Raw genomic sequence first — 23,565 nt, 5'->3', positions numbered from 1 at the left:
GAGAAAAATAAATGAAGCAATTAACAAACTTGACAGTAGAGGTGAAGTGGGTAGATTAATTTTTCTACATTCATGCATACTTAGTTAACAAGGGGGGAGGATAAATCCCTGAAAAGGGAAACAACAATAAAATCTGAAATAAAAAAAAAGAGACATTTGTAAGTCGGGTTGATTCTCTAGATTAATTACTTGCTTGCATATTTCCTGTTTGTGCTTATTTGGAATACCATGTGGGCCCCACCTATTGGACCCGGGAGAGGGGTGCCTAACCCCTTCCCTCTCCCATCCGAGTCTTATCCGGACTGGTTAATCGGTGCTTCCGCCTTTGGAATTACTAATAAATCAAAAGCGCTTTCCGATATAAATCCCAGAGGTCCTATCACCGCCTTTTCGTTCACTTGATGGGTAGCGATTATATTTTCAGCCTAAGTGGCAAGTGAGTTGTTTTTTCGACGCTCACAGGCAATGATGTTCTTTTTCTTCCACCCCTTCACCTCTATTTATGGAAAGAGTAAAAATAGTCAGTTGTGGCTAGATAAAGTGCAAAGGTTGAATACAGATCTATGGCTCATAGTGTTTTAGAACTATTTTGGGTGAGTATCTCTATTGAGTGAGATTGGAATAAAAGCTAAGGAACCCATGATGTTATATTGTGGCAACTAAGCTGCAACCAATATTGCTCACAAACCAATTCAGCATGACAAGACTAAACACACTAGGTTGATAGGCACTTCATAAGAGAAAGGGCGGCAACTGGAAAAATCTGCTTGCCTTATGTCTCTTCTGAACTATAATTAGTTGATGTCTTCACCAAAGGGGTTGCAAAGAATAAGCTTGAATACACAATCTATGCAAGTTGGTAATGTGTGACATTTACTCCCAACTTGAAGGGGAGTGTTGAGGTTTTGGACAAATCGTGTAGTCTATAGTGGTAGTTTTTTTATTATTTATTGTTTAGATAGGAAGTGAGGACCATAGCACTCTTGTTGGGTTCTTTTTGAGCAGTTATTTTAATTCTTTTATGTGTTAGCCACCCTATAAGGGCATATTTGTCTTTGTATTCTTTATTATTTCATACTATAAATAATAGTGAAGGGTGGCCAACATCATTGCTCTCTTTTCTCTCTCTCAAATCTCTTCTCTTCCTTCTCTCCTTTCTTCTCTTCTTCTTCTTCAAGAAATATTCTTTAATTATTTTCTTTTACAGATTTTTATTTTAGCACCTTTCTATTAGAATAAAAAACAATAAATAAAAATAATGATAATAAGAATATATGTGATAAAAATAGAATAAATAAATGGCTAATGCCGCTAGGGGTGAGCAAAAAAGACCGAAAAACCGAACCCCAAAAAAACTGATCGAAATCGAATAAGAAAATTGGTTAACCAGACTGGTCGGTTCGTTTTGGATAACCAATATAAAAAACCGGTGGTTAACCGAACCGACTGGTATACATGTATTTCTATATATTATATATATTTATGTATATTATATAATATATATATATATTATTTTTATGTATTATAAATTAATAAATATGTATTATAGATATAAATATATATTTATAATATATTATATTATTATTTATTATTTAAAATATAATATTTTATTATATATTTATATATATTTTTATAATATATATTGTTAAAACTAAAAAATCGAAAAACCGGTGAACCGAATTGGTTAACCAACTAGTTTTGGTTCAATTCTGGTTACCGATTTTCCAAAAACCAGCACTACCGGTTCGGTCCAAAAAAATGCCCCACGGTTTAGTTAACCGAACTGTGAGCACCCCTAAATGCCGCTAATCCAATAAAATAAATAATCAATAAATATACAAATAGGGTTCCATAGGAAAACAATAATAAAATAAATAATTGACAAAATTAAATAAAAAAGAGAAAATAATAAATAATGAATAATAAAAATGAAGATATATATATATATATTGTATAGTAATATTAAATAAAAAATAATAAAAAGATAGGGGGACTCTCTTGTGTTGGTTTGTTCTTGTCTTGTTTTGCTTTATTTATTATTAATATGTTCTTAGTTAATTCATTTATCAAAAAAAATATGCTCTTAGTTAATTGAAGAATTGCTTGTGTGATGGATCATTTGCATATCAATCTCACAAATTTTACTTACCATAAAAAACCATTAAAACATATAAATAGGAATTGTTTTATAAATTTTGACTTTTTTTAATTTTTTGAAAAATCCATGGATCTACTAATACAAGTAAAATTATCACAAATTTAATAAGAAATCAACATATCAATGCATTTTTATACATCCAAATACATCATATCGATAATTTGAAATCTGGTTCTGCAATGAAAGATCTTTTAAAAACAGGAAGCAAGTTGTCATTGCAAGATGTATCAGGTTTCACTGTTCACATTATGCAATAGCAAATAAGGTTCCAAATATCAATACGGGTATATCGGGCGATGCCAATACTTTTTTTCACTTTTTTAATTTTTTTTTTCAAAACTAGTTCAGGAGGATCGGTTTAAGGTTCCTCCCCCGTGAACCGGTCAGAATCCTGATATCGATATGGGTTGATATGTGTCAATACCTTGAACCTTGCCTACAAGAGCCAAATTAGTGAAGACCAACTTAACCTTTGGGAAGGAATCAATTGAGAGAATGAGAACAGCAATGTTGCACAAAGCTCCACCTAAAATAGATAAATATTTTAACTCAAACCGTAAACAATGATAATCGGGACCTACTGGGTACTGGGTACTTTTAACAAGACCACCATTAGCTTTCTGACTTCTAGACTGTTTTATTGGTTTTAGAAGATTATTTTCCACCGCCACAAAATAAATGCGTTAACTGACGTTCCACTAAGATATGCTGAACATTGATCTTCCATTAAATTTATTATTTGATATTTTAGTGCCGGAGCTAAATATTCTGTACATTAGCTCAAATCTTGCAACACTAAAGTGAGAACTCCACTCTAACTAAGAACCGTTCACAATTGCACAGTAGTACGTAAGGAAAAAAAGCAACAAACAAAAAGGAAAACCCAGCATATCGTTTTATTATTTGACCATTAAATAAATGAACAACCAAGTTATGACTCCACATTTACAATACTATCCCCGCTTCAGACACACACTAGAAGAAGAAGAAGAAGAAGAAAACCCCATAGCTTAACCAATGTTGCAATGCTTCTTATAGAGTTCTGTTAATCACCCTCAAGCTGCTCTTTTTTTCCCTACCCTCTGTTGAGTTCCAATCATTTTGATTGAAGCTTCATACACATAATTGAAACATGTGCATCCAAAGAAGTATTAGTTGGTGCAATCGAATCCTTGGCAAACAGAAACCCAGATAATTAGGACCAGAAGCAAGAGTATTCCAAGAACAACCAACTTTATTTTCATGTTTTGGAACCACATTTTCCGCCGAACTTGTGTTCCTACTTTCTTGAATTCTTGGGCCTGTAAATTTCATCCATTATAATTGTTCAATGCCTGTATAATGCACTATAGTATAAGAAAATTGCGAGCTGGTTTACATTTACCAAGTGAAATGGTTAACCCACCTGAGAATGCAGATCTTCTGTTTTGTCCGCAAGAATATCTAGCTTCTCTCCTCTATCAAAAGCCTGAAAAGGAATTCATCAGGTCAATAAATGACGAATAACTGAAGCAAAATAATGTTGAGGTAGGAAAACCACCATAGCATGATGACAACAAACAGCACTATATAGACATTTTAGAAGAATCTGTCCATAAAAAGAGCCTTCTGCTCAACTAAAACATTTCTATTGTCTAAAAATTATAGCTAATTGAGCCATTAGCTCTATATGGGTAACACAATAATCTCCCTCCCGCACCCCCAATATCCATTTTTCTGACGTTAAGTTGAATTTGAAGTTCTACTGTACAGTAGATCACTTCCCTAACTAAATTTCTTGGATACCTGGTCATCCACCTTAGTTGTAAATTCTTTTGATGGATGATTTAAATTTGTACAGCGTGTGATCAGAGGTAGGGTGGGAAGGGAGAGATGAACATGGGATTGCATCAAGTTCCACAAAGGGCACATATACAATGTCATTTCAAATAAAGGCTATTACCCAATGCTGGTCCTAGTTATCTGGGGTCTTGAGAGGAGTAGACTGGATATGGTCCTAACTTTCGGCATTTTTTTTTGTTCACATAAGCCTGTGATCTCATGCACAACTAATTTCAAATAGTTGTATATATACATAATCAGTAGAGGTGCGCATATTAGTTTTAGGACAGAGTAAAATGCCAGTAAATATACCTTGTCTATATTTTCCAGCATAATACTTTTCACTTCTGAAACCTGAGCCTTCACTTTTAAAAGCTTCCCAATCTCTTCAGCATGGTCAATGATATATTGCATGTGCTCTTTCATAACTGGGCTGCAATTTCAGAACCATTTTCCACTGGTAATTATTGTTATACCCAAAAAGAATGGAAGAATATGAAGGGGCTATAAACAAATTTCAAAATTTGAAGCAATTCATTATGTTTGAAATAGGATAGTACAAGACGAAATAGAGAAGATATAGGGAGGATAAAGATGAAATAGAGAAGAAACAGGAAAGGGAGAGAAAAAGAAAATAAAAGGGGGTAAGAAAAAGACATTTTCACTTTCCTTTTTATGATTAAAACACTTGAAAACTGAAGCTGAAAACTGAAACAGAGAAAACTGAAGCTGAAAACTGAAACAGAGAAACCTTGGGTAAAGATGCAACCTATTCACAAAGGTGGTATCTCTTGAATAAACATACCCAAACTCCTTGTTAAGACTCTTGGCAACGGCTGTATCAGCTTTACCCCCACCATATCTCTTTTTGAAGTCTGCTTTTATGCGTTCAAGAAAAGCTATAGACACCTGTTTCCCAATGGATTCTTTGGCAACAACACAATATGCTATGACATCCAAAGAGCATCAAGATGTGAGAAGGGTGTGGCAGAGAAAGTTCTCCCTGTCAAACTTAATCATCAAGACCACATTAACCTTAACAAACAAAAGATAGAAAGGAAAATATTCTATCATCCTTGCACTGCATACTTAACTCTTTTAACTCTTGAGCACTTGAATTGTAACCACAATATGTGGAAAGGATAATTGCATTAGGTAAATATATGTGCATTATATAGTAGCATTACCCCAAACATGCTTGACGATCACCTTAATAAACCAATGGTTTCTGTAGACATATGCAGTGAACATAAAGCCAAAGGCTAGGCAAATTCCCTGTCCATGAATGGAGCAATACGATTTGCACTTTGCAGGTATGAATCAACTGTTATTTTGATCGAACATACCCTCCACAAGGTTTGAATTTGTCCCAAGAGAAAAAAGAAGAGGCAAAGGAAATTTTCATTCTCATCCTAAGAAACGTCTGAGAACGTTTTTCAAAAGAGAGACCCTGGAAATCAAAGGCTTCACCAGAAAATAAAGCATTTTCAGATTGGTTTCTCCATCCAAGTCTGTTACTACTTCTTTCATGCTAGTTCTAACTACTCTTCAGGTTCTTTCCCTTATAAAGGAACTCTAACCAGTCAATTACATCAATCAAAACCCTCACCCTCACCAAGGCCAATTCATGCAAGTCTAGAGAAAAACACTCCAATTTATAAACAAAAGGCATGATAATTCCCTATAAGATTAAAAGTTGAAACAATACCAACTACGACAAGAACAGCAATTTTTCTTGTTTCTTTTCTATAAGTATTCAAGTTCATGGCGAAGAAGCATATAAAGTTCTCTGGATCGGTTAGGTCATGAGATAATCCTATTATATCCATTTCAAGTTGTCTAAAAATTCTAACTTGAAATCAACTACGATGGATAGCAAACATCAACCAACCATGATGGAACAACTAGCGTCACTAAACCCTATATCTACTAAAAAATAAAGAAAAAGTGAAGGAAGAAAAGATCTGCAGAAGCAAGCAGTGGAATGAATACCGTAGCCGTCTTCGACGAGGAAGTTGAAGGTGTGGTGATCGCAGTTGTAGGTGAACTTGTTGTTGGAGGAGGGGAGCTTCTGAAGGCACTGGGACGCGATGGCAGGGAAGTTGCCAGTGAACTCAGTGTACTCAGCCAAGATCATCGTCCCTCGAGCCACGAAGCTGTAGATGAACGATTCCTGCTGGCTCATTTTCGAGTGGGCCGAGAAATTGAGGAGGAAACAATACCAACTCACCGCCGGACAACTCTTCTTCACTGGAGAAACCTTCTCTTCCTCCTCCTACTCGGTAAATCAAGTAATCAACTTTTCTATTTTCTCAGAAAACTCTAGAAGTTGCTGGGTTGGTTTCTGAAATTCGGCGGGTCTCGCTTTAATCCAAAAAAGGGGGAGAAGCAATGCCTTTATTTACAGAGCAAGCAAGGTAACCAAATTACAGAGCATCTATTCAGACAAGTCTAAGTGAGATTTGATTGAGAGAGAGAGAGAGAGAGAGAGAGAGAAGATACAGGGATGGAGTGTGGTGATGGGTTTGAGAAAATTCATTCATATATTCTGCTCTGCTCTCTCAGCGCCAGAACGCAAATGGCCAAGAATGGCGGTGAACCTTCTTTTACGTGGCCCGGTCCAAGGGCTTAAAATCTCAGCAATCGGATCGGATCGAATCGGATATATGGTACACCAAATCATAGACGGATCGAATTCGGATTACCCAGTCAACAAGAACTGAAGAACAAACAGTTATTACCTTTATAAATCCAAAACCCTTTGATATATGATATCACTGTTGAATTCCTTACGAAGCTGCTGCTTCCATTGTGGAATTCTCAATGCAAAAAACATAAAGGTGATGTGATGTCACTGTTAAACAGGGCGATTGCCCATGTTCCTTTGCTGTGTTCTTGTTCTTTCTGGTTATTTGCAGGCATCCTTTTTGCTCGATGTTGCACTATATTTTCTGATAATTGAGTCTGTTGGTGGGGTTGTGACAAGGTTGATCCCTGCAACACTCTGGTTTTGAATCTCCGTCCAATAAGTTTCAAACAAGAGACTGTGTTGATTCTGTGCTTAATTTTGATTTGTTTAGAGGGGTTTTGCTTTTTAACGTATGATAAGAGGTTTGATGTTGATGCAATCATGCACGCGCTACAGTGAGTGCTAAGAAGGCAGAGGACAAGGCTTCAAACAGGGAAGAGTGGAATTATATTACGAATGATGTCTGCAGTCTTAATCAGGAAGGGATTGAGATGATGGTGAAAGAAGCAGCAGTCTTTGTAGAGGAAGACAAGAACGTTAAGGAGAGGATCGATCGATGTCGAGAATAGGTAGGAGTTTACGACATCAACAGCATCACCATTGACAGAGAGAGAGAGAGAGAGAGACAGAGAGAGAGAGAGACAGAGAGATGATGTGAAGCAGATATTTTAATTTCAAATCAATCTGATTGAAGATGATATTAGTAGCTACATCAACAGTCACAATGTTTGCTTGATTGAAAATGTAACTATTAGACACATGAACAGTTGGATGAAAGCAATTGAATACCCAGAAAAAGGTAAAAAACAGAGATCTCATACAAAAAGTCTATACATTTATAATTATAAACCTACAGATTGATATTATCTATCGGAAAGGAGCCACAGAGTTTTGACCACTTGGGGTCTTCAAGCTTCTAAGCTCTTTACAGACTTCATCTAACATAGCCAGGAAGTCTCCCACAATCATAAAAATCTCAAGTGGATTAGCTTCATGTTTGCCCACATCTCCATGAAAATATTCTGTGATGTCTCTCACATGTGATAGGACTCGATCTTCATCTTCCTGTAACTCTTTGATACTCTTCTCTGCATGATTCAGGAAAGATCTCATAGAGTGAATGAAATTCTCACTTTGAGCATCCATAGACAAATCCTTGTGTATTAGATGTTGCAGCTTGATCGTTCCATCTGATAGGGTTGTGATTGAGCTCGCCAGCACATCCCAGTCTATGGTGGCTGTCTTCTTCACATTGCAGAGTTCAGCACTCATGCCTGAAACAAGATCTAAGCCCATTCTTCTGTAATCTTCTTCCCTTTCATCAATAGTTTTGTTCTTAACTTTTGGATGACTCTTCTTTGTACTGATCTCAAATTCTCTAATTCCTTCTGAACGATTCATTTCTTGGACAACAAAATGGAGTAATGTGGTCTTCCCATCAGTTCCTTTCACATCTGCAAGTTTAAGGAGGGCATCTAGTTTGAATGCTTTGGCACCCCCCCTGATTGTTCCAACATTCATCCTGTTTCCTGTTTTAAGTACAGCTTCAAGTAATATCAGAAATATCTGGCTTGATCTGAGTTCCTTGCAGGCTTCCTGAAAAAAAAAAAAAACACAGGAGGAACTCAAATGGCAGCCATGCCAAATGACTGGTTCAAAATTAAAATAGCTTTGCAGTATTAGATTTTTTTACCTCTAGAATATCAAAGGACTTTCTGAGATGAACCACCTCATCTTCAAAAATTTCTCTATAGAGCATGGCCTCAATCCTCCGAAAAGCGAAGGGTATTCCAAGCATCATCTTCACAAACCTCTCTGCTGGCCCCAGGTCATTGACATTTCCTTGATAGTTTGAGAGCTTGGCCTCTTCTTCTTTGGTTGGTACCATTTTCAATAGTGCCTCTAGTTGCTGTAAGCGCAATCCATCCCCTGCTTTTATCCACCGAAAATATCAAATAATTGGCACAAACAGAATGATTAATGCAATCTTATTTGTTTCTAGTGACTTTTACGATCTAGGTACGATACCTTGCACAAGTGCATAACAGACTTGCTCAATAGTCGCATTCAAGGTTTTCAATAGTATGGTGATGTTCTGCAATCTCTTAGGCTCAAGAATGTGCCTACTTGGGGATGAACTCTTGCTCATACCTTCATCATTCTTAATTGAACTTTGGAAATTGTACCCAAAGAGTGATTCAATCATTTCCTCATCTAACCTGTTTCATTGCCCCACAAGATGGTTCAGTCTAAATAGAAAATATATTGAAATAGAAAGAAAATGACAAAAGACAGTGTTAGCTTACTCGAATGAGCTTGATCTCAGCTTGTCCCACACCATGGAACGATCTGGGGCAGCTCTTACTTTATCCCAGTGAAGTGGTTTTAGTTTTGGCAATGGCTCTCCATTCTTTCCAACTGGTGTAGATCGAGGAAGTACACATTGTGGGGGTGGCGGTGGTTGGCCCTTTTGAAACGGAGTTGGCAAGAGAGGTGGCAAAGGTGGGAATGGTGGGGGAGGAATACTTCCATTACTACCCAATTGGGTTATTGAAGACTGAATTGGTGTAGGAATAGGAGAAGAAGTCCCATATTCAGTTGGGCCTTGATTCGATCCTGAAGATGAATCTGAATGCCGAGGTGAATCCAGAAAAATAGGTGGTGGTGGTGGAGGAGGAGGAGGAGGAGTTGGTGGTGGTGGTGGAGGTGGAAGTAAATCTTGCAGACAATTGAAAGAAGGGGATATTGATGTTCTTTGCTTGATTTCAATTGGAGATTCAGGAGAAGAGTGCAAATTTGAATATAGAGATGGTTCTAGATCCGGTGTCAAGGGAGGAGTTGGTGAGTGGGGCAGCGTAGGCTCTCTTAAACAGTGGTTGGGTGGGTCACTCAGACCACCTTCTGAAGCATTGGATAGCCTTACATTTGATGAATATGAATCACAAAACGAGTGAAATGATTCATCATCAAGAGACAGGAGTTCAGGATGAATACTTCCATAGGTAGATGAAGATTTACTACTACTCTTGATTGGTTCTACACGTGCGTGGACAGAAAGAATTTCCTCAGCAGAAGAGCAACTCACATAATCACATTCTGCATTCGTCGATTTTCTGCATGATCCATCTACCTCATCTGACAAAGACTTCAATAGTTCTTGTTTGGTTGATATGGCCAAAGTTTCACAAGTGTGATTTATACATGATGCTTCTAGCTCTGAAACTGGAGCTAATGAATCTAAATAAGAAAGATCTGGGCCTGGAATAGAACTTACCTTGATTATTGAATTTGAGGAATTCTCAAATTTTGATCCCCTTCTAGATACCATTCTGCTTGCATATCTCCTTTGACAACATGTTTTCAATTTCTGCAAGGCCAAGATGAGCCCAAGAACAAATAGAACCAGCGTTGCTCCAATGGATACAAGAATTGCTATAACAATTCTTCTTTTAACTCTAGCTTTATTCCCATTCCCATATTGAGCCTTGTTAGGTGGCTGGGCCGGACTTGGATGAAGTGATGGATGATGATGATGAGAGTGTACAGGAACTGGAGCTTCAGCTTCAATTGATGATGCTGGAGAAGGTGCTGAGAACCCATGTTCAACGTGATCATGTTTTGGACTTCTTAAGTGGACATTGTTTAGTCCAAGCAATAATCTGAACTTCTCTAAGATCAAAGCCGTCTTCTCTTCATTCTCATCGTTTCCTGAGACCTTTCTAATCTTAATCTGGGTTTCTGAACTATCTTCCACCCAGTAGAACTCTTTCATGCCACGTTCAACAGAATTATTTACTGCACTCAATGAAGCACCTGACATCAAAATCTGGTAGTTGAGAAATGAAATGAGTACAAAGATGAAGAGGATCGCACAAAAGATCTGATGACTATAACCCATGTTCTTCAGCTAAAAATCATCAAGAGATTAATAAACTCTCTGCTTCATCATTTTGTTTCTTTTTCTGAAGAAATTTACTATTTTTGTACTGGGGTGGTGAGGGTTGATGTAATGGAGAAGATCTAATACAAAGGCTTTAATGTTACTCCAAGTAACCCCTGAACCAGGTAGTTTCAGTGGTACTGGGCCTTCTTTACTCCTTTGGCTCATGCATTCTGATCTCTTCCTAACCTCACAAATCTTTCCTCCAAAATACGGTTATTTCTCTAAGGAAAAAGCTCCTCATTTTTTACCTAGGATTTCTTAAACTTGGCTCTCTTTTATATTTCTGTTAAGAGGAAAAGCTGAACATGTATGCTTTTCTGCTACTCAACACCCATCTCCAGAACAATTTCTGAAATTCTAGTGTTGATTTGGCTGTCCAAGAAAACCTCAGCTTAACACTTGGATTCATGAGTGTAACAGTTGAATAACGCTAATGGATATAAAAGTAATCAAATAATGTAATAAAATTGTCTCAATCACTGACGGTGTAAGTTTTCTCCAACCCCCCCCCACCTATCATTAAGACGTAGAGAAGGGGGGAAGTGGTCCATCACTTTCTCATTAGAACACATAAAAGTCTTGTCTAAGCCGAGTATAGAATGTTGATTTTGAAGTATCAGAGGATGTAGACTGGATTAGTTGCTTGTCTCTTTCCCACCCTTCATTGCTTAATTCATGCAATAAGCCATAAACAATGGTTCAACTGCTGAGCTTCTGGGCACAGCAGTTTGGTAGCTTGTGTCTTCTGGTGTTACCTCACCTAATCACAGAGAGAGAGAGAGAGCATAAAGCAGATCTATCTATAATGTTCCTTGTTGTCTGGACATGGGTATTGTTTGGAAGTTGGAATACCATGATAGAGAACATACAGAAGATCTAAATTATTGGTATTGGCATGACTTGGGTGGGTTGTCCCCTATTTTTTTATGTAAGACAGAAACTTGTGTTCCTCCTTCCTCTATAGATTAATGAAAATCTAAATAGAAAAGAAAAAAAGAAGTCAGCCCCACTTTGAGTAGTCTTTACAATTCTTTGAAGGTAGTTCATTCCAATTAGGTTCTATCAACAGGCTGACTTGGTCTAATCCCGTGACTTCTGCTGGCAGAGGAATCCCTATCTAGCTCAGCTGGACAACACATTCATCCAGCTTGACAAATAATGCCCCATCTTATAAGGCTAATATATATATATATATATATATATATATATATATATATATATATATATATGTTTGGTTTGATAGAAAACAAGAGAGATTCCATAGCTTTCTGTTTCTCTCTTATTTCCCATCAAACCAAACACAACCCAAAGTTGATGAATTGCCTTTTTCCCACGACTAATTAAGGAGCTGTTTGTGCATGATTTTGTTTTAATTCATGCATATATGCAAATACCCCACCCCCCTAAATCCATTATTTTATCTTTAATGATTTTGGGCACATCCAATTTCTGATAAAGGGGTACAATGGCTATGAATTTTGTCTTTTCACTACGAAAATGAATATGTCGAGATCAATATTCTTTTCCACCCTACTAGCAATGCAAAATGATGGTGACATATGCGAAAAAGTTGGGATGCAACTTTTTGGATGGGTTGGGTCGGGTTTGAGACCAAACCAAGCTAGATTCTGAACTGGGCTTGGGCTATTGGGCAAGCCAAGTCCAAGTTTTCAACCCAATCGGTGTAAAGGCATAGGTCGAGTTAGGTTGGGTTCGGGCTTAGCCTTGGGAAAAGCCCATGGGCCATTTAAGGTTGCCGCCTCTGTTTTTTCTATTGTCAGATTTGTATATTTTCAGCCTTGTGGGTTTAGGGTTCCGTGAGTTTGTACTCTCTCTATCTCTCTGTTTATGTGGATTGATCTGTGCTTGAGATTGGACAAGACCTAGCTGAACCTAGTGGCAAGTCATTCATTTTTTCTCAATCCTGTTTTTGAACTGTGTTTTTGTTTGGAGAAGTAAAAACAAGTTGGTTGTATTTCAAAAAAAAAAAAAATCATTTTTTGCCATCATCAAAATTATGGCTTTTAAAACAAACAAATTTTGAGTACAGATATTGTATGATTTATGAAAGATATTTTGGATAAGTGAAATGCATGTAAGTTTGTACAATTAACGTATGAATCATAAAACTTATAGGTTAATATTTTGAGAAAAAGAGATCAATAAAAGACAGATTAAAGAGAAAAAGAAAGAAACTTTACTCACAGGGTTCACCCATAAATTTATGGTCCTGATGTGTACCATGCATGTATAGCCACATAATCAGCAATCTCTGAATATTCTTTGGCAGTGCCTTTTTAATTTGTACAATATTATATCCATGTGTAAATGTTTTGATTCTACATGTAATGGAACTGTAACTGAGCCAGCTCATCTTATGGCTCAGTTCATGAAGACTTAAATGGATTAGGAAGTGTGGTTTTGATAATCCTCCTAGATGGTTAGCAAACTGTGGTGTTTTTTTTTTTTTTTTGATTAATCCTTTAATATAGTATTCTTTTGATCATTCATCAAAATTAAAAGGGTGAAATGCAGAAAATTATCTGTAGTTGGGGAGTTCAGATCTGCGCCCCACAATGTCCCACAGCACATCCCCGTCATGTATTGGGAATATCTTTCGATAATGACATCATCATTTCTGATACTATCATCGGGGATGTACACAATGGGGATGTGCTGTGGGACGTCGTGGGGCACCCCTTTGTGGGTCGCAGATGTGAACTCGTACTTTGGGGTACACCGGACTTCCATTTGCGATAGAGGACTATCCTGTATCTTCAGATCTAACATTTTGCTCCTGCCTTTGGTATTCCATCTGTTTTGAACTTTTATGAAACCATTTTTCCCTGTCCTTTACTATTGATTGTAACCAACAAAGATAGTGGGTTTCAACTTTCCTCTGTTCTCTCTTAAACAAAAGAGAAGAAAAGAATAAAGATGGGAAAAAGTGTCATACTTGGATTTTGGAAATGCAATAAATGAGAGGGCAAAATGGCCTCATATATGTCTAAAAGTGTCATATTAGATTTGCAAATAAAATGCTAAAGACAGGAAGGAATGGAGTGTTGGAATATGAAAGTAACAGTTGCTCTTGTTGGAAATGAAAGTTCAAGGACCTAAGTGAGTAGTAGTTCACATTATTGGGTACGATATTTTACCCAAATTATATAAAACTCATGACCTTACCCTTTGAAAACACATTATTGGGTATGATATTTGACAAGAGCCCCATTCTCTTCGGGGCTTTATATTGGGATCTTACATTTCATCTTAGAAGCAAAAAAGGTACAATTTATAACAGCACAAGGTGCAACCTATATAACAAACAAGGAAAATTTTATAATATTATATAACCAAGAAATAAAATATTGACACAATATGCCCAATATAGGGTATATACCGCATTGGTATCGATGTATTCAGATATATACAAAGATTTGTTTTAAACAACTACAACTTTAAAATGATAAATAGAATTCTCTAATAACTATAAAATAAAAATATAACATATTGACCATATTGATATTGTGCACTAATACCCATTTAATTTAGGGTATTGGGTATCAATATTTTAGTCCTTGCATATAACCATAACCACCACCACCACCCATTCTCTCAATAAGTACATAAATAAATAAATAAATGAAATTGTTCTGCAACAAAGAAATTGGGAATTTTTAATAATACAAAGATGATATATATTTGATTACTATATTCCATGACAACTGTGCAGCTTCTCAAAACATTTGTTATGCAGACGCTTTTGATAAGGAAAAAAAAAAGTGTGCAACTCTACAATTTCTCCTTGCAAGAATCACAATGTACTATTTTTTTTTTTTCTCTTTTACATGTTTTGGATAACCATTCACTTGTCCCAAGCACCAAGAAGATAATGATCTTATGAGGAGACTCGAAAGAGCAAATTGCTTAGACCTTTCTGATCGAAGGGTGACGACATTGAAAATTTTCTGAATTCTGCTCTAAATCAATCTTGTAATGTTCTTCAACTATTCTCATCCTTTTCCTGTACTTACAATGTAGGAGAAGCTGGAGGATGCCTAATGGGCAGCCTAGCAGATTTGGGGACTGCAGAACAAAAATTATAAGACCTGGTTAGTGGTTACTAATGGAGGTTTATACTCCCTAGTACTTCTCTAGAGTTGAAGGTGTTGAAGCAGATAAAATGAAGTCGATGTCAATTACAAACCGCTAGCAGAAGATCAGGGCCAAGTAGACCATATTCCATCCAAAGTGAACTTGTGAGGAATGAAAAGAAGGACAAGTAAAAGGGCATAAATTCCACACTCTCTGTTTGGATCACTTGCTTCTGTATTTACATTTTACATAGTAGAGTTAAGAGTTCATTCGGAAAAAATAATAATAATAATGATTGATACAGTGAAATAGTCATCATATCATCAGAATATCCTAAATAGGGGTGAGCAAAAAAAAATCAAAAAATCGAATCAACTAAAACCGGACCGAAAAATCAGTTAACCGAATTGACCGGTTCGGTTTCAGTTCGATGTTTTTAAAAAACTGAAGGTATTGGTTCAGTTTTGGTTAATTAATATAAAAAATCGGCAGTTAATCGAATTGACTAGTATACATATATTTTTATATATTTTATTTTACATATATTTATGTATATTATATATATATTATATATTTTTATATATTATAAATTAATAAATATGCATTATATATAAATATATATTTATAATATATGATATATTATTTATTATTTAAAATATAATATTATATATATATATATTTTATAATTTTTATTATATATTGTAAAAATTAAAAAACCGAGAAACCAACGAACCAAACCAATGGTTAACCGAACTGGTCAACCGGTTATTGATTGGCTTTGGTTCAGTTTCGATTATTGGTTTTCCGAAAACCGGTAGTACTGGTTCAGTTACAAAAAAAGGCCCGCCGACCGTGAGCACCCCTAGCCTAAAAATTGCATTCCGGATTTTGGGATTGAACTGAGTTCCTAATTTCAGAATAATAATGGATAAATTGCATTAATTTATGGGGTGTTTGTTAATATGTATGATTTTATTTTTCAAAACAAAAAAAAATTGCTGCATTGGAGCATTATTAATCATATTGCTTTTATTATTATAGAAGTTTTGGTTTTTTTTTTTTAATAGCAAAAGCATACAAACACCCCCTTAGTAAATTCTGCATTTGAAGAATTAACTTGGGACAATAAGGATGAACTAGAAGATAATAGATAGAGGATAAATTAGACAGAAAAAGAAAAAGAAAATGACTCACCACAGCCACCAGTGGAGAATCATACATTGTAATAGAGAGCAGTAATCCCATACCCCCAACAATGGCTTTGCGGTAATGGCGATCATGCAATGCAAAAGTCAAGACTATCATACCAGAGCAAAACATGATGATGGCTGGTAGCATTATCAAACAAAAAATATTCTGCACCATTAAAATAAAATTCTCATTAAAACTTAATATTGGAATATAATTAACATACGTATATATACATGCAGGCAGCAAAAGTAATTGATCATGTGAACCAATGTTGTAAGACCCAGCCCAGGTCGGATGGTTGGACCATAAAAATCGACGATCGGTGGCCCTTAAATCATGGTTTTTATGGAGTTAATCACCAACCAATAAAACCGGGACCTATAGAACATTCTGGTTTTTAGTCTGGTTTGAGTCTTACAACATTCATGTGAACAATTCTAGTGTGTATAATTGAAGAGAATGCTTAGTAAAGAAACAAGTAGTAGTTGCCAAAACACATTATGAACTCCATGGACTTCTCTCCAATCTAATCAGATAGAAGATTTGGTCTGATACAGAAACATGTATTGCCAAAGCAAGTAGAGGTTTGTAAATTTTGATCGCTTGATCGAGCTGTAATTAATGTTGCGCTAGTGTGTATAAGGCTGTCAAAGGGTCGGGTCCAATCCAATAGATGCAAATCAATTGGGCCGGTTCTTATTCCACGATCTGCACCGATGAGTCAGTATTGGTTCCTAAATTATTGTCCCAATCCTTATTACTTTGGAACCAACTCTACCCAATCCCAAATCATCATTATACATATATACATACATTATCAATCAGTTCCGTTCTGGATCATTATTAGTTTTCAGTAATTTTATTATAATTGAATCAGACCTGATTGTCCAACTAATCAATCAATCCGGTTCTGGGTCTAAAATCATCAAGTCTGATTCGATTCCAATTCCTTAATTTTTTTGTCAGATCGGTTCTGATTCTATCCTGTTTCAACCCGTTGGCAGCCCATTGGTTGCGAGTTTTGGGTTGATTAGGGTTTTCCAAAACCTCAACCCGAAGTTAGGGGTGGCTTCATATTTTCAATTTCAACCCGGCCCATGTTTGCAGTGGGATGTGGGTTTATCACCAGACAGGTCCATTGGGAGAAAATAAATGGAGGTAGGTAAGGAATGGGGTTTCCAAGTAAGAGTGTAAATGGATGAATTTGAATTAAATCAATAATATTCAAATCGGAATATGATTAGAAAATCTGATATTCAAATTTGATTCAATATCCGACAAATATTGAAAATTAATATCCGAATTTGAATTTGATTAAATATTCAAATACTTGATTCGATTTAAATTTGATTATTTAATTATTTTAGATAATTAATAAATAAATAAAATAAATATTTTATTGATATAAAATATATAAATATATAAACTATTTATATAACTTAATTATTATATATAAATTATATAAAATATTTTAGTAAATTGGGTCATGAAGCTAGAAACTTGCCCTTTCTCTTGTTGATGAAAACCAGAAGTAAATGAGGACAAAAGAGATCTCGAAAAGAACCCGACGCCGTTGATGGTGACAACTGGGAGATTTTCCCACTGGTGGCTCACCACCGGCAAACCATACCACGTATAAACTAAACAGTTCAACAGGGTGGCGATGTATGGAATGCAGGAAAAGTCTTGTGTGCTCTTCTTCTCTATCACCCTCTTAAAAGTTAGTCTGCAGAGTGAAGACGAAGATGCAAGAGAATAATTATTATCGATCAGGCGAGAAATACTGATCAAAATCATCTAGTAATTATCATTTAGGGAACTGGGTTTAGTCATCTGATTACATGGGTGCCGTGTAAAGTAGTAGAGAAGCAGCATTCCCTGAAAGAGAAATTAACTACCCAGAATTCCAACCACAAAGCGCATAACTCTGATATTTTCGTCGGAAAGAACCCATGGTGTAGATGAGGCAAAGGGAGAGATACCGTCCATCTCTGTGTGGACTGTGGTGGATGTGGATGTGAATTGTGAAAAATAAATTAAAGCTGGAAAGCAAGCATATTGAATTAGGTTTTCTTTTTTTTTATGCTTCAGTGCTTCACAGCTTAAAAGGGCGAATTGTTTCATTCACAGTTCTGTGGTTAACCTGGGTCCACCACAACGGCCACTCATCTCGTCTGTCATCCTACTATGACCCAGCTCAGCATCCAACTCTCTGTCACAAACTCTAATCATATCTGAAGCTGGATTGGGAGGTTTCCTTTTTAATTCGTGTGTAGACGGTAGTTTGTCTTTGGATAACGCTGTAATTGGGTTGGATATGGATCGGATCCAGAATCATCCGAATCTGATCCGAAATTCGATATTTTATATTTGGATAGTTTGAATTCGTTTTGTTGTGTTTAAAATAAATAAAAAAATACTATACATATAATAAATTTATTTTTTAACATAAATATAAATATAAAATATTGAATTTATATATTTTTTAAATATATTCAACTTATATAATTATGGGCAATATCTATCTAAAGCCATCCATAGAAATCTAGGAGTAGCTCTAATAAGTGATAAGATGAGAGAAAAGTTTAGGGGCGGATTAGAGCCAAGCCGAGCCGAATAGCTAATTATTCGAGCTCAGCTAAAGTCAAAAGCTCATAAGCTCGAGTTCAATTTGAGAAATGTTTTATAAAAACAAAAGAATTATATTTAATATTTAAAAAATTAAGAATTATAATAATTAGTTATTATTATATGTAAAAAATATATTATATATATAACATTTTTATTATATATTATTTATTATTATTATTATTATTATTATTATTATTAGTGTATGTGTGTATGTACGTAACTATTTGAGTGTGACTCGATTAATAAATGAGCCTATAAATTAGACTCGAGCTCGATTAAAACTAAGTCGAAACAAATTTTTTATGAACCCATTTGGGAATTGGGGTGGCTTCACAGTTTTCTATTGAGGCCTACCTTGCGATGTTAACCAACTGAGCTCAATTGATAGGATCTCTACTTCGTTATAGCAGACCTGACTTGAGATCAAATCCTGCTAACCTCCAGGGTTGGGGGTTAAGGGGAGGGGGATGGACTACCCTGCATTGTATAGCCTCACGAAAAAAAAAAAAAAAAAAAAAAAAAGAAAATGGATGAACTTAGATTTTGTCAAAATTTGAATGAACCTGACCCTGAGCCCAAAACAGTGTGAAATGTTAAACTGGCCAACCCGAATTGCACCCCTAATCGCTGATAATGAAGATTAATTCATTTAAGAATACATACTATATATGAAATGTTTAGTACCCTAGGTGTTTTTAAGTCAAAACGTTTCAACTTAAACCATCAGAAATGGGCAGGGCTTGGTCTGGTCTGGGCGATTGGGCGTATAGGGGCTTAACCTAGGCCAAGGGCCTGGCCTGACCTGCATCATGGGCCTGAAATATAGGCCCAGACTCTGTCCTATACTGCTATACAGGCCCAGGCCATTTTTTCGGGCTGGGTTAAGAATGATCATTGATCATCCTAGAATCTAGCTAAGCAAATCCTCTCCTTCATGCCCAACATCACGCGGAGTCCATTCATGCATTTTGAGAGAGAGATGGCATGAATTAGGGGTGTTCATTATACGGTTTAAACCGTAAAACCGAATCGAACCAAATTAAATTTACAATTTGGTTCGTTTTACACCTAAAAATGGTTTAGTAGTTTTCTAAATTAGGTTTACGGTTTCGGTTTGGTTTATTGGATTTTAAATCAAACTAAACCGTAAACCAAAATTATATATATTATGTAAATGTATAAATATAATATGAATATATATGATGTATAAATAAAAGTTTAAAGTTTTAATTTTTAGGGAAATTATTTGGACTTTCTAATTGCATTAAGCCCAAAAAAATCATAAAATGGTCTAAATTCTCAAACCTTATTAAAAACCATACCTAACCGTAATAAAATGGTTTCATCTGGTTTGATTCCATTTGAAAATTTCTTAAACCGTAATCCATCTGTTTTGTCTGAGATTTAAGAAACCGCACCAAACCAGACTGTGAACACCCGTAACATGAATTGATCAACTTGACTAAACCGGCATTGGCGACCAGAGTATCAAAAATCAAAAACAAAAAATTATATAAAAGCAAATACGAGACCCCAGCATCATCCCAAATCAAATATATATATAAAAAGAGCAAATACGAGGAAAATAGAAACTTTCCCCTCACCCCACGTGTTTTGGGAGAAGAGAGGTAAGGTGGCACCATTAAAGTAAAGACTGATAAATGAACGGAGTCACGGACATGGATATGGACAAAGCTAAGTCTGCTTCAAACAAGACGTGTACAACGGACTGAGTAACCCAGTTGTAGCAGATCGATCCATGTGATACAGATAATGGTTATAACTCAGTCTGAAAATTGAAATGCTAGTACTGTCAGTCGCATGCAATGCTGCAATCCATGGTCATTGACTCATGGGCATGCCGATTCCTTCCTTCACTCGTTTGTTCAATATTGGTTCCTCTCTTTCAAGCTTGGCTCTATCTGGGATACGTGTGGATCACTGAGTTTGGCAATTTATCTCAGCGCCAACGCATCTCTCTGCTAGAGCGGCAAGCTAGCTAACTATGTCAGTCGTTGTAGGTTCGAGTTCGACTGAACACAAAAAAGGTTTGCCAAGCCCAAGTCTCTGTTAATGCGTCCCTACCACTTTCTGCTCCTTCTTGCTGTTTTTAATATAGCCCAACTGACACTGCAGTACTGCACTAAACAAGCATCCAGATTGAAAAACAAGCCCACCCCACAAACCCCACCAGAGCCCATATTCTATAATCTATACACTTGGGCTTCTCCTCTTTTAGATGCAAGCCAGGCCCCCTCTCTGCAAATTCCCATCTCCCTTCTTCAAAACACTAGTGCTCTTTCTACATCCAAGGTTTGTTCTTCTTGAATACTTGATGTGTATTAAGGGGTTATTTGTTTTTGTGTTTTTATTATGCGGATCATTTGGATTGGTCATCTGCCCACCGCCTAGGAGGCCTGTGGACGTGCCATTTCAGAAGAACTATGTACCCACTTGGGCTCCTGATTACATTAAGTACATCAATGGCGGTTCTCAGGTTCAGCTGGTTCTCGACAAATACACAGGTATACTTTAATTATCTGAAGACCCTTGCTCCCAACTCTTAAACTTGATGCCAGTGTACAGGGTTGCTGATGGAAGCCAAACTCTGTAGCCTGTGCTCTACACATAAGATTGGACACGTATCAAACATATGGCAGTATAAAAAATGGACCGTCTACATTTTTTTATTGTTCTATTTGAGACTATAATTTCCATCTTGTGAATTGTGTGTGACAAGGCACCGGGTTTCAATCAAGAGGCTCATTCTTGTTCGGGCATTTCAGTATGAGAATGAAAATGGTTGGGGGTGATTCCGCTGGAGTTGTCACCGCTTTCTATGTAAGTTTCAATTTTTTTTTTATCTTCAAAGGTGAAAACTTTTCAGCAGGAGTTCACAACATCAGATCTCAGGTCTGAGATGACTGAGCTAATATATAACTTAAAGCCTAGTTTCAATTTAATTATTTGCTGCCTCATCAGTCATCAGGCTCAGGCTTCTAGGTGATGGATATATTTCCTAGTTTCATTTAGTGATGAAATCCCCAAGCAATCTCATCATCATTTTCAATACTAATTGTTTCTGGAACTGTTACATTCTTATTAATTTGGCAGCTCTCGTCGGAGAAGTTAGAGCATGACGAAATAGACTTTGAGTTCCTGGGGAACAGGACGGGCCAACCATATATTTTGCAGACCAATGTGTTCAGTGGAGGGAAAGGAGAAAGAGAGCAAAGGATCTACCTCTGGTTTGATCCCGCCCAGGACTTCCATACCTACTCTGTCCTATGGAATATGCATCAGATTGTGTAAGTTCATGATCACATTCGCACCTCTTTCATCTTCTTCATGGAGGCTGTAACAACAGCTAAAACATGGTTAATTACTTTGTGTTAAGTTGTTTATATATATTCAAGTGAGGCGCCATGACTACTGAAGATATAAAACATGACAGATTCTTTGTGGATAACGTGCCCATAAGGATATTCAAGAACAACGGAGACCTGGGCGTGAGATATCCATTCAATCAACCCATGAAGATATACTCAAGCTTGTGGAATGCTGATGACTGGGCTACAAGGGGAGGACTGGAGAAAACTGATTGGAGCAAAGCACCCTTTGTTGCTTCCTACTCTTCCTTCCATGTAGACGGTTGTGATGCCTCTTCACCTCAGTCTCTGCAGTTCTGTGCTAACCATGGAAGAATGTGGTGGGATCAGATTGCCTTCTATGACTTGGATGCCCAACAATACAGGAGACTTCAATGGGTCCGAAAGAAATTTACTATCTATAACTACTGCACTGATAGGTCAAGGTATCCTACTATCCCTCCCGAGTGTGCTAGAGACAAAGACATCTAGATTGCACAGTTAGTTAGTTAGTTAATTAGTTAGTTAGATTGATAGATAGATAGATATAGAGAGAGAGAGAGAGAGAAAGAGTGAGAGAGAGAGAGATGTGTTAGTAGAGTTGTAAAGAAGTATGATTTGCTTTTGTTTATCCAATGTACAGATTACAAGAAGGCCTCCTCCTTTCAGACAATGTAATTACGCCTTATTAGGAAAAATGGTTCAAACAAAAAAAATCAAGGGGTGTGTTCTGTAATATGTATGGTTTTGCTTCGTAAGACAATAAAAACAGCTTCGACATCGGCAAAAGTGTTTTGGAAATCAAAACCAGACATGATAAGCAAACACACCCCAAGTATATGCTCATGTGAGTCGGGGTCCCATATCCTAAATATGTTGCTATCTGGATGTGGGTCCCGTGCCAAAGCAATGGGTACTGATAAGTATAGGCTCGTTGAAAACGGTACCCCAAACTGCAATTTGTTGGTAGTGTGTAGTTTGTGTTCTCAATCATGGTTGACCTGGATGGTTCAACCGAGTCAAGGGAGTGGTTTAGGCCAATCACGGTTCATAGAGCCAGAAAAAACTTTGACTTGGGACATCGATTTTGGTATGTCATAGAACAAATTAAAAAGAGAAATGTTAGCTTTTCGACTTTAGAGCAATATTTGACTCAGATGGTCAGACCAAATGAAACCGGTCAGTCAACTAGCTCTGTCAAAATTGTTGACTTGGTCAGCAACCCATTGATTCAGGCTGTCGAATCATTAATTTGTTTAACCCAGACAACGGTTTTTGGCAACGGACCATCCGCTCAGACCGAACGGGTAAAGTGCTGACCCAGAAGCAGAAATGCCGGTCGGTCTGTAAAACATGGCATCAAACAACAAAGTGGTGGATGGATCTCCTTATTGAGAAGGCAAAAATCAATGAATAGAAAGAAAACAGTCTCAGTTTTTTGGTTGGTGATTGAGAATTTGAGAGGAACGACTGCAATTTTTCTTCTTTGGTTCGCATCTTTTAATTTATATGTTTTGATGTCCTTTTCTTCTACCCGACTGCAAAATGAAGAAAAATAGAGTCTTCTTCCACGGGTCTAAGGGCTTCATGTCAACGTGTTTGTGAGAGA

At 36.6% G+C, this 23,565-nt stretch overlaps 3 protein-coding genes and 1 pseudogene across 5 annotated transcripts; 1 reads left to right on the top strand and 3 right to left on the bottom strand.

Moving 5' to 3' along the window:
- Positions 1 to 3,030: 3,030 nt before the first annotated feature.
- Positions 3,031 to 6,806, bottom strand: LOC148861554 (vesicle-associated membrane protein 724). Its single transcript, XM_088982032.1, has 5 exons — positions 5,972 to 6,806; positions 4,785 to 4,926; positions 4,292 to 4,412; positions 3,564 to 3,626; positions 3,031 to 3,459 (listed from the first exon to the last, which is right to left on the bottom strand). Exons 1-5 carry the CDS (start codon positions 6,162 to 6,164, stop codon positions 3,310 to 3,312), a joined length of 669 nt encoding a protein of 222 aa, XP_088838158.1. The 5' UTR covers positions 6,165 to 6,806; the 3' UTR covers positions 3,031 to 3,309.
- Positions 6,807 to 7,394: 588 nt separating this feature from the next.
- On the bottom strand, positions 7,395 to 10,759 carry LOC148861553 (uncharacterized). 2 transcript variants are annotated; one of them, XM_088982031.1, is made up of 5 exons: positions 10,003 to 10,759; positions 9,035 to 9,873; positions 8,757 to 8,947; positions 8,422 to 8,657; positions 7,395 to 8,324 (listed from the first exon to the last, which is right to left on the bottom strand). In XM_088982031.1, the coding sequence occupies exons 1-5, from the start codon at positions 10,624 to 10,626 to the stop codon at positions 7,596 to 7,598; spliced, it is 2,619 nt and encodes an 872-aa protein (XP_088838157.1). In that variant the 5' UTR covers positions 10,627 to 10,759; the 3' UTR covers positions 7,395 to 7,595. The 2 variants fall into 2 exon arrangements, with proteins under 2 accessions (XP_088838157.1, XP_088838155.1); XM_088982029.1 differs by having other exon boundaries at positions 9,035 to 10,759.
- A 3,839-nt stretch (positions 10,760 to 14,598) lies between these two features.
- LOC148861552 (bidirectional sugar transporter SWEET3b-like) lies at positions 14,599 to 17,946 on the bottom strand (annotated as a pseudogene).
- Positions 17,947 to 20,730: 2,784 nt separating this feature from the next.
- On the top strand, positions 20,731 to 22,745 carry LOC148861551 (putative xyloglucan endotransglucosylase/hydrolase protein). Of its 2 annotated transcripts, XM_088986606.1 has the most exons (5): positions 20,731 to 21,113; positions 21,329 to 21,429; positions 21,703 to 21,896; positions 22,043 to 22,402; positions 22,600 to 22,745. In XM_088986606.1, exons 1-5 carry the CDS (start codon positions 20,828 to 20,830, stop codon positions 22,646 to 22,648), a joined length of 990 nt encoding a protein of 329 aa, XP_088842732.1. In that variant the 5' UTR covers positions 20,731 to 20,827; the 3' UTR covers positions 22,649 to 22,745. The 2 variants fall into 2 exon arrangements, with proteins under 2 accessions (XP_088842732.1, XP_088842731.1); XM_088986605.1 differs by having other exon boundaries at positions 20,748 to 21,113; positions 22,043 to 22,745.
- Positions 22,746 to 23,565: the final 820 nt, after the last annotated feature.

Source organism: Nelumbo lutea, chromosome 4, assembly GCF_056320005.1.
Source record: "Nelumbo lutea isolate HS-2025 chromosome 4, American lotus-T2T, whole genome shotgun sequence".
Taxonomy (NCBI): Eukaryota; Viridiplantae; Streptophyta; class Magnoliopsida; order Proteales; family Nelumbonaceae; genus Nelumbo; species Nelumbo lutea.
Note: the sequence above shows the minus strand (reverse complement) of the source record. Positions and strands in the feature narration are given on the sequence as shown.

Bases quoted from the DNA above. Each gene is read 5' to 3' on its own strand.
- LOC148861554 (XM_088982032.1), bottom strand. From the start codon at position 6,164: ATGAGCCAGCAGGAATCGTTCATCTACAGCTTCGTGGCTCGAGGGACG. The intron at 4,927-5,971 runs GTATTCATTCCA...TGGATGTCATAG, and splicing joins CCTCGTCGAAGACGGCTACG to CATATTGTGTTGTTGCCAAA. The intron at 4,413-4,784 runs GTATGTTTATTC...CTGAAATTGCAG, and splicing joins AGTCTTAACAAGGAGTTTGG to CCCAGTTATGAAAGAGCACA.
- LOC148861553 (XM_088982029.1), bottom strand. From the start codon at position 10,626: ATGGGTTATAGTCATCAGATCTTTTGTGCGATCCTCTTCATCTTTGTA. The intron at 8,948-9,034 runs GTAAGCTAACAC...GCAATGAAACAG, and splicing joins CTGAGATCAAGCTCATTCGA to GTTAGATGAGGAAATGATTG. The intron at 8,325-8,421 runs GTAAAAAAATCT...TTTTTTTTTCAG, and splicing joins AGTCCTTTGATATTCTAGAG to GAAGCCTGCAAGGAACTCAG.
- LOC148861551 (XM_088986606.1), top strand. From the start codon at position 20,828: ATGCAAGCCAGGCCCCCTCTCTGCAAATTCCCATCTCCCTTCTTCAAA. The intron at 21,430-21,702 runs GTAAGTTTCAAT...TTAATTTGGCAG, and splicing joins GAGTTGTCACCGCTTTCTAT to CTCTCGTCGGAGAAGTTAGA. The intron at 21,897-22,042 runs GTAAGTTCATGA...AAAACATGACAG, and splicing joins TGGAATATGCATCAGATTGT to ATTCTTTGTGGATAACGTGC.